Source organism: Zonotrichia albicollis, chromosome W (assembly GCF_047830755.1).
Source record: "Zonotrichia albicollis isolate bZonAlb1 chromosome W, bZonAlb1.hap1, whole genome shotgun sequence".
Lineage (NCBI taxonomy): Eukaryota > Metazoa > Chordata > Aves > Passeriformes > Passerellidae > Zonotrichia > Zonotrichia albicollis.
In genome coordinates, this window is record NC_133859.1 from 24,686,951 (window position 1) to 24,697,735 (window position 10,785).

The 10,785-nt window shown below is 38.2% G+C and overlaps 1 protein-coding gene across 1 annotated transcript; it reads left to right on the plus strand.

The window, feature by feature from the left end:
- The first annotated feature begins 393 nt into the window (after window positions 1-393).
- Window positions 394-9,273, plus strand: LOC141726890 (hsp90 co-chaperone Cdc37-like 1). The gene is given in 7 exon segments (XM_074531992.1): window positions 394-426; window positions 1,963-2,244; window positions 3,016-3,103; window positions 4,389-4,504; window positions 4,795-4,917; window positions 8,231-8,389; window positions 9,175-9,273. Coding segments are annotated over 7 exon segments (900 nt in total).
- Window positions 9,274-10,785: the final 1,512 nt, after the last annotated feature.

The window sequence follows — 10,785 nt, forward strand, 5'->3', positions numbered from 1 at the left end:
GAGCAGCAAACAGAGAACCTAGTAGGTTTGTAAAATACTGTGAACCGACACCGTGCTCTCTGGCTGCCCAACGGAGCTCTTTAATTTCTGGGAAAGACAACTGTTCCCAATGAGCAGTTTGTTTTCCAGTGCCCAAATATATTAACGGTGCCACAATTCTTTCAGCAATGTCAAACTCTCCCTCCCTTAATACTTGTTGTTTTAAGCGTACCCAGTTGTCATGAGGGTCGGGGGGATATAAATCAGGTTCTTTATCAGAATTTATGTATCCGGGATTAAAGGGATCCTCCTTGGGGCCCTCCTGTTCGCTTTCCTCACTGTTTTCTGGACCGGAGCCTGCAGCAAAAGCCCCTACAGAGCACGAAGGGCCCCCCTTCCTTCCCCTCATAAGAGATGGTACGGAGGCTGAGGGGCATGTTCGCCATGGTGTGGGAGAAGGAGATGTAGTCTCTTCAGAATGTATGGAATTTTGAGACTGCTGTGAAGGAGGGGCAAACAAATTTAGTGGCAGTCTCTTCAGATTTTAAAGAGCATTAAGTTTCTGCTGTAGAGGGAGAGCAGGTATTCTCTGCAGCCTGGGAGGTTTCATGAGCCTTTAAGATCTCAAAAATCATTCGCCAGTAAGGCATCATTTCTGCAGCCACTTTACTCCCCTTGGTAACAGAATCCCATGGCTTAATTCCCACTTTGTCCCACAGATCTGTTGTAAAGACTGTGAACTCGATGATTCCTGGGATCTCAGCAGCTGCCCATCCTAATAGGACTTTTAAGTCATGTGAGAGTACAGTTTTGCCATGCTGTTGCAACAGCTTAGACATAAGTTCAAAAACGTCTCTTTCCTGGGCAGATATTCCCTGACCCATTGTCCCCTGCAGCGGCTAACCTCCTATATCCCAGAAAGGTACCTCACCTCCTTTATCCGAAGGGGTTCATCACCGGCCGGCTTTCCTGCTTCCTCTCAGCAGCACTTAGTTCTGCAGGGCTTGTCATTGGTCGCACAGCTAGGTGATCTCCACTTCTTCACAACGAGGGCACTATTTGACGACGATTGATGTAAGAGACATGGACTCCATGGTTTGCATGCATGAAGCCATTAATTGATTCCCAAAGCTGAGATTATATATCTTTTCAGCAGTTACTAAAAATAGCACACCTATAACATTTATGTAAATAGGTAATGTTGCTTAATTCAAAGCCTCATACGAACTAGCACAAGTATGCATTACCTCATATGAGTTTTGCTTACCAAGCACATCGTACCAAGCACACTGCTAACTTCTGCATTCCTTCTTCGAGGTTCTGCTTTCTGTTGCCAAGGCTTGTGGCCTACTAATGCTAACATATCTACTTCTGTCATGAGCTGGACAGTGCTCCCAGCTCGGCTTTCTAGCTGTATTCCTACATTATTGTAACCAAAAATTTGGTAAAATAAAAAAAACTCCTTAAAACCAATGGAACATTAGGAAGCAGGCATTCTTTATTTGGCCAGATGCATGTGGGAATAGCTCCTCCCAAAGCTGTGCAAGCTGAGTACAGGGAAGTTTCTGTTTATATACTGTGTTTTACATACACATTCATTGATTGTCCTGGACTAAACAGACATATGATAATCATTTTCCCAAAATCATTAACATATTTTCCCTCCCCTTTACACATGTGTTCTGTCGACCTGGCTGAGTGGGCAGGGCACTGGGGCTGGTGAACTTTCAGTTCTCCTTACACAATGGGCATTGTGCAGTTCCATAGGCCAGTGGTTATGGTAGAATAAGCATTGTGTTAGCTCACCAGGTGTAGACAATTTATGATCTGGTAATGTGTTTAGTCAGTTGTGAATATAATATTGCTTTTAAGATGCCTTCCATCTCAGACTTCTACTTGGGAGTCAAAGCCTTCTGTTTCTATATGCTTCATAAATTCTATCTGTTTTCCTTCCTTAAACAGCATGTTTTGTTTTCTACACAGAACTATGATCAAGGGATTGAATTAATCTGTCAAAACCAAGAAGAGTTGGTGAAGAGTTCCATAGAATCCAAATGGAATCTAGCAGAAGTCTAGCAGAAACTTGGTAATTTAGCACTGCATAATTCAGAATCCATGTATCAGGAATATGCCAAAGTACAGACTGAAGCTTCAGAACTGAGACAAAGAGAAGAAGAATGGAAGAGAAAAGAAGCAGTCCTAATAGAGAGGGAAAGACAAAATCTATGGAATACAGATTCTTTTAGTAAGGAGGTATTTAATAAGGTATGTCATTTAAATTTGTATGAGCACAATTATAAGCCTTTTATATTTCATTTATTTCTCATATTGAATGTTTTCTATATCTAGTGCAGTGCTTACTGTAATGTGTTGAATGCTTTTCTTTCTTTTTTTTGTCCTTTTAAAGGGGACATATTACAGTGATATAAGAAATATGTGTGACACTTCTCCTTTAATTTGGAATCAGAAATTTTATTTGTCCCTTCTAGCAACTCCTGCCTAAACCAAGGATGAGCAATTGTTCTTCCCGCGAAATTTCCTTCTTTGTTATGCCAAATTCTCACATTTGAAACATGCACAATTGACCTCTGAGAACATGAATTTCTTAATAAAGATTATTTTAGCACAAACTGCCTTCATAGTAAATTCCAGTTTTGTTTTCAGCACTTAATTTGAATAGGAATTATTAATGCATCATTTTTCTAATTCCACTGAGTTAGCTTCATTGGGACTGGACTGTATAGATGTTTCTCATCATTTATAGATCAGTAAGTTCCTACTAGTGTGTTGAACTTTGAAATAGATTATTGCTTAGAAGAAGAGTATGATACGTAGTTTTTCTCCCTATTATTGATTAGACAAGCTATGCTTTGGTAAACAACCTTCATAGGTACATTAAGTGTTGGCTACATATGTGTTTTCTGGGCTATGCTTAAAACTAAAACATTGCACTTTAGATAGTAATGAATTAAAATAATCTTATAGTTCAGAAAGGTAAATGTGGAGATTCTATGATAGCTTTTTTCTCATCTTTAGAGTTTTATTAGTAAATATAAAAGAAAAGAAGATGAAGATATATCTAAATAATTTATACAGAAGCATGAACAAAAGATTAGATACTTTGGTATGTTCCTTCCAACATTTTGCAGTTTAACCTCCTGTAGAATTTGTGTAGGTCTATTTATTCTTTATTATTATTATTATTCAAAATGGGTGTTAACAAATGAAACATCTGTCAAGTAGAGTATCTAGACTCTTGTTTCTCAGGACAGGTGATGTAGCATTATAACAAATAAGTATTTCAAAGTAAAGGAAACTGAATCACATAAGTCTAAATTCCTATGATCAATGAAAATTTCTTGCACCAGTATAGAACTGAAAAATTTTTTAAAGTAATGAAAATTAAATTCTAGCAACTTCTTCTGCTGTTCCATCAGAAATGATAGGGGCATTAGTGGAGATGCAATTCCTGCATGTACCTGGGATTGTCTGTACCTGCCTCCTATAAGTAGGTGGAGTTTTACTGTCTCATAATCCATGAGGGGGATGAATGACAAAAAGCAAATATCGGCAAAACAGCTGTTAAGACTATGCAGAGATGCAGCCACTTTTAATTTTAAAGATATATTTATATGAGTGATAGAAAGGTAAAACTTTTTATCTAGTATTGGCAAGCAGTGAAATATCACTAATGTATGTTTTAGGTCAATTAACTCATGTGAAGGACAATGGGGGAAAAGGTGATCTCACTGCTTAAATTTTGAATTCTGGCTTTCAACCTGCAGCTCTTTCCATTAAGGTGGTTTCATGCTACTTACTACAATTCAGTCTTCCAGTTAACTTTCAATCACTGAGTTCGGTCTCTTGTTTTGACCTTAATGCTAGAACTTGGTTATAAAAATAGCTTTGTATTTCCTAAAACCTGGCAAACCATGTCAGAAGCATATTAGTTATAGATTATGATTATGTTTTCATTTCTATTTGTCTTACTTGCAAAACTTTAAGAACGTTTCTGTCAAATCACTGAGTGTATACCCATCAGCTTAGACATGCTATCAAATTCTTAACAAATATGGATAGATACTACTTTGTTACAGTGTGTGAAAACCATTTACAATTAACTTGTTTTTAACACTGCCAGAGATACTAAAATATACTTAGCTGCTACTGTTAAGGTCTTATTGTATCTTTACAGTTTGTGCATACCTGATTGACAATGGTCTTTCAACATTGTCTGGTGTTTTAAAAACAACAAAAAATTTGAGTTCAGTTTGATTAGTATGCAGTTATTCTGAGATATCAATAAAGCATGAAGGAGATCGTAGAATTATGTAAATTTCAATAAATGTCCTCACTGCATTAAATCATTGAAATATTGAATGTATTAATTGTTGTGTGTTTTTAAGTAGGCATGCCGGGCAGATGGGATGACAGTCAAAGATTTTTGTCTGATTACCCATATCTTGTATGTGAAGAAACAGCTAAATATCTCATCTTGTGGTGTTTTCATCTAGAAGCTGAACAGGTACTAGGAAGAACTTTAAACTGCTTAAAAGTATGCAGTTTCCCACTTACACTACAGAAAAGCTGTCCAGATTGATGAGCCAATTTAATTACTCTTCTCCATGTCTTCCCATAATGAAGGAAGCCTCAAAAACACATTACTACATTAGATCTAATCACAGCTAATTAAGTTTCTTTGTTTCTCAGCATCAGTTCTTTTCTCTTTAGGAATCAAATGTAAAGATTATGTTGAATTTTAGATAGAGTTATACTTTTAAAGATATTTTCTCTAATTATGTACTTTCTCTTCAGAAAAGAGCTCTGATGGAACAAATAGCACACCAAGCACTTGTGATGCAGTTTATTATAGAAACGGCCAGAAGTTGTAATGTGGATCCAAGAGGCTGTTTTCGTCTATTCTTCCAAAAAGCCAAAGTAAGTCAGAATTTGTATATCACTGAGAAAAACTCTTATACCCTTACAAAGGATCAGTGTTCTGAAGGAGATTGGAGGTTAAATATGTTACTGACTGAATCAAGGTTATAGGGAAGTGTTGGTTTGTTGGCAGTTCATTCTAGGATGAATGTTTTGTGTAATTCTGGTCTTGAGAATGGAAGTTCCATGTATTCTTGTTAGGCCAGAGGGAAAGCAGAACATAGCATGGGAACTACAGGAGTATGGAATAATGAAGCACCACCTAAATTACATTGGTAATGTGAATGTGTGAGGGTCATGTTACTTATCTGTATCATGAATGTGTCTAAGGACTGAGTATCCTATTTTGCTTGTCATCATGCCTCTCTATGCAGTTCATGGCAGGGCCTAATTTGAAATCTGTTTCTCTTCAGTCAGTGATAGTTAGCTCTGAAATGCTGAGAGAGGGAGAGATGTGTGGTGAAGACTGGAGCTGTGGTTTGATTCAGGTTTATATTAAGTTACACAAGACTGAAGAATCAAGTCAGGCTGATCTTAATGCTGCCCTAAGGACTTAAGCTGACACCCACTTTGATTCATGCTTTGCTTTTGAAGTGGGTGCTGCCACGAGTACCTTTTCTCTTAAGGGTATTGACTCCTGAGGTAGAATAAAGGAAGGGTTAAAAACATGTTTGTTTTGTTCTTGCATGTTCTCAGATGAATGAATATCTCAGTTCCTATACTTATCAAATGCCAAAGTCTGTCTTTAAAACAAAGCAAACAAACAAAAATCATCATACCTGAATTGTCGAGTTTTTCTTGGGTCTGGAGTCTTCAAAGAGGCAAGAGCAGTTCTTGGTTGCTGAGGAAAGTGAAGGGGCATGACCATCTGATTGATGAGCATCGATCTCCGATTTATTGATCCAGCTTACACACTTTTATAGTAGTGTTAATCAAGCTCATACATATTGCAAAACCTGAGCTCATCATTGGCCACAGACCACACGCCAACCCCTCCTTTGTTGTCAATACCTGTGGTTTCTTGTTGAGGCCAATACTTGTTCTTCTCATCCTGCTGCTGACTTGTTATTGACCATTCTCAAGGCCTCCATGTTTTTCATCATATTTTTCTCATCACTTAGCCAAGGACACGGTATTTACTGTTTAAGGGAAAAGCCTGAGAACTTGCTGCTTACAGCTGCCTTTTACTTTCTAACCAGCTGTATGTGATCATGGCCTTTCTATAAGCCATGTCTGAACAAAATTCTCCAACAGGTTGCTATAAAGTTGTTTATTGCATGAATACATCAGTCTCAAAGGCAAAGAGTGTGGGAAATTCAGGACTCCTGGATAACGGACCAATATGATTAAGCAGAAGCCATTTATTGTTTACATGATGCACTTGTTTATACATTCTAACTCTCTGCACACATTAGTCACGCATTTCTTATTGGTGCCTTTGTCTGGTCCATGCGTTCTGCATACACCTCTCAGAATATGTGATTGGTTACAGTCCAGGTGCTTTGCCGCCCCCCATTATCGAGGTCTTGTGGTCTTGGAATTTGGTTTCTCAGTTTCATCTTTCTTATTTTAGCACAGTTTATGTATTAGTAACCTTGATGAATTCCAGAGGGTGCTGAGAAAATTCTGATAAGAGCAGTTACAAGCAGGATGGCTGGTGCACACTGTAGTCTAAGTTGTTCAGATACATTGCTACACAAAGAGTTCTAAGTTTAAAAGTCCATGTTAAAGCTTTCTGGTGTAGAGTCCCAAGCAGAGGCAGCAGCAGCAGCTACCCGACACAGTCCCAAGCAGAGGCAGTAGTAACAGCTCCGTAGCATAGAGTCCCAAGCCAAAGCAGCAGCCACCACAGCCCCACAGTCCTTTTCTTCTTTCTTCTTGTTGTAGTTCATCTTCATCTTCTTCTTGTTGTTGTGGTTCTTGCCCTCTTCCCAATACAGGGGGATTTTTATACATAAAACAACCAATCAGCTATAAACACGATTCTAAAACATTCTTTTGATACCAATCTGAAGTTGATTCTAATGTGCGAAAGTAGTACAAAAGTAGTGTCAGTTCTTACCCAAAAAACAACATATGTAATATTATTTATTGTCCTGGTTTAGGGCAAATTTGGGAGAAAACCTCCAAAAGGGGCCCCCCCAGAAAGCAAACCCACATGGCTCCTCCCCCAACTGGTTCAGGAAAAATTTCCTGGGAGAGAAGTGGAAAAAAACCTGTTTAAATAAACAGGCAAAGCACTCGCCAGCACAAAAAAATTAACAATACCAGATGACAAAAGTCATTCGCCGCTCTGAAGAGATGACATATTCAGAAAATCTCTCCTGTGGGTGGTCGCTCTGTTATCAGTTCCTCTGGCACTGGGAAAGGCTGCTGCCCAGAGTAGGCCCCGGTGGCCACAAAGTGCAAGCTCTCAGTGCTCCCCCTGGGTCCCAGTCTGGAGCAGGTTCGAACAGTTCCAAAAGGGAAAGAAAACCAGTCCAGGGAAAACTTCTCTGCCTCAGCTAACTAAACTAACTAAAAAACCAAAGAAGGGCCCTGTTCTCCCCGTCCCTGCCCAGACAACACAGTGGAGTTCTCTGTTCCAGCAGACTGTGAAGGAGTGAGTGCAGGCTGCTAACAAACTCCGTGCTTCTTCTTCTCCCCACCTTCACTCTCAGAGCCAGTCTTGAAAGCACAGAATATAATATCCAGCATAAACAGAACAGAGCATTGGGGATACAAGCATCATAACATCACCCTAGGACATCTATTTACGTAAATGTACTATCTGTTTTCTTACAAAAATTGTATGTATATAAGTTTATCTATTTACATGAATAGTTCTATCTATTTACGCGTGTAGTTCTATTGATTCTAGAAACGCAAGCAAAGTTCTGCTATGTTTTTGTTGCGTCTGGAACTGTTACTGAACTTTAAACTGGGCCTTAGGGTCTTTACTACCTAACACAGTTTCTTAAAGCACTTAAAATATATTTCTACTTACTTAAAACTATAACTTACATTTCTACTTACTTAAACCTACACTTCTACTCCATATCTATGTGGCTTAATAGATCTTAATTTCTCTAAAGGCTTTAATTCAACCCCTACATTCATTTCTCTCTCTGATGGACTCAGAGATGCTTGCATTCCAACACTGAATCTTCTTTTTAAGCTGACTGCTGCTAATATTGGTATTGACTTGTCCAAACCTCTATCCTTCAATGAGTATAATATGCATTACTTCAGGACTTCTTTTTAGCAGTATGTATGCTTACAACTAGAAGTAAATCTGGCTAAGATGAAAAGTATTTCACTCCTCTCTTTACAGGCAGGGGAAGATGGCTATTTGGAAGCTTTTAAAACTGAGCTTGAAGCATTCAAATCAAGAGTGAGAATCTGTTCACAGTCTCAAGGCTTTCAAGCTATGTCAGTAGAGAATTCCAGTGTCTATACTGGTATTGTAAAAGGACTGGAGTCTTTGTCACAGGTAGACTTTTTATTTCCAAAAATGAATATAAAAACTCTATTACTAACAAAGTTTTGGCACACTCTTGAGAAGATGTACTTTTTGATATCTAGGAATAGGTCTCTATACTTGGAGCACTGCTAGTTGTAGTGTGCACTATTAAGAGTATGGAAGAGAGATTGTTTCTGAAAGCTCTCACAATTTATAGTGTCAAAAGGCATACATTAGTTCAGTGCCCTTGAATAATTGTGCTAAATAGAAAACTGCATCATTAACCTCTTCAGGTACCAGAATTAAATATACTTTGAATCACAGGAAGTGAAATGAGCTTTCAACTGCAAATTACTAATTCCATTAATGGAAATATGCAGGTAATCAAATCTAAGGAAAATTTGCATGGTGTTATGCAATTTTGCCCTTGTTTTTATCTTTATCTTGGAACACTGGGGTGTTTGGTTTCAGTGTTAGGGATGATCATATCTGAAAAGAAAATTTTAAAAGCTTTTAAAAGCTGGATGTTAGGAAATGGGACACAATTTAAAGTACTTTGAAATAAATTTACTCAAGGTACTTGTTTGGTAAGATCTGGTAACTGACCCCTAAGAAAATTCAAAATAAGGTCATAGTATGCTTGCTAAATTTAAAGAAGCTTTTGATATTCACATTATGATAATGATGTCTAGGGTTTTACTTAAGAAATTATATTTTTTACAAAATTATCTCATCTTAACAGACAAAATAGCTTGACTTAATTGTCTGTAAGTGTATGTATTGAGATGAAGGTTTCAATTCTTTATTTGTTGCAGAATGCAAATGATCTACAAGGTTGCATAAACAGGAGTGTCTGCAATTTAAATTCAATGCTACAAAAAGATGAAGAAGCCAAAATGATGGACACAGTATAGCACTGTTAAGAATGAGGCAAAGTACTCATTTTTTATTACAAAGAAAAGAATGTGGCTATTTTCTTGACACATTTTTATTGGTATTGCACTTTATTTTTGGTATTTTGAGCATGGAGGGTATTTGGAGGGAGAGTAATCCAGAAATGATTGTAATAATGTTTGAAAATGTGCTGCTAGGTTTTTGGTTGTATATGAAGAAGGTTCTCATTGCCAAACGTGGAAGTGGATGTGCTACTAAATTTGCCTTTTATAATTTTGGGAATTAAAGTATGAAAAATAAATTGCACAAGTACAATGTTTACACAATAGGTGGTAGATTTCCAGTAGAAACTGCTATTGTTATTAGGTATGGCTATGTGTTATTCTATGAATATTGGAAATCACAATTATACTTCTGCTATATTCCTGGTATAGCTCTTAAATCTGATTTTAGCACAAATAGCAATAAATTGGTATGACATCAGTACTGCAGATCTGGATGGCATCAATGTTGGAGAATTTTGCTCAGACATGGCTTGAAGGAAAAAAAAGGCCATGAAAATATACAGCTGATGGAAAAGTAAAAGGCAGCTGTAAGCAGCAAATTCTCAAGCCTGTTCCTGTAAACAACAAAATTCTCAGGCACGTTTCTGCAAACAGCAGAATTCTCAGGCTTGGTTTTTAATAACAAGTAAATACCTTGTCCTTGGATAGATATGGGAAAGCAGAGTGACAAACATGGAGGCCTTGAGAACTGTTCATAACAGGATGAGAAAAACAAGTCTTGGTCTCAATAACAGACCACAGGTATTGAAAACAAAAGGTGGGGTTGGTGTGTAATCTGTAACCAATGATGAGCTCGGGTTTTGCAATATGTATGAACTTAATTGACACAGTTATAAAATGTGCATGTTGGATCAATCAATCGGAGTTCGATGCTGATCAGAGGATGGGTCGTCTCCCTTCGCTTTCTACAAATGGTGATCCCGACGTGATACGGCAACGCAACATGAAGGAGCGAAGACAGGGTTCAGGTCCAAGCAGCTGGGACGGCAGTAAACACAACAAAAGAAAAAGGGATAAAAAAGAAGCTGAGACGCGTCATGCCTCGGGTGTCGTACAGGCGAGCCCGACTGATACGTGCTGCACGGACCTTGAAGAGGCTTCAATCAGCGCTGACGATTTTAGGTATGGAAAGGCAAGCAGCATATGAATTATTTACTGCCTTTTTACAAAAAAGGCAGGTTAAGGGGATAGATTTGCAGAAGGATTTACCAGGGCTTTTATCTTATGGCTATGATAAAGGGGTTTTCCTTAACCCCCATACGGTTCACGAGTTAATGGAGTGGCGCAAATTTGGTGATTTATTATGGGAGGCTACTTTAGATGGTGATAAAACTGCCAAGAAGTTAGGTAAATTATGGCGGGTCGTTCGCAATGAATTACTGCAGTTTCAGGCCGAGAAAGACGCTGCCCAGCAGGCTAACGACGCTCATGGGTGTAATAAAGGATACGATCCGGACAGGGGATTAC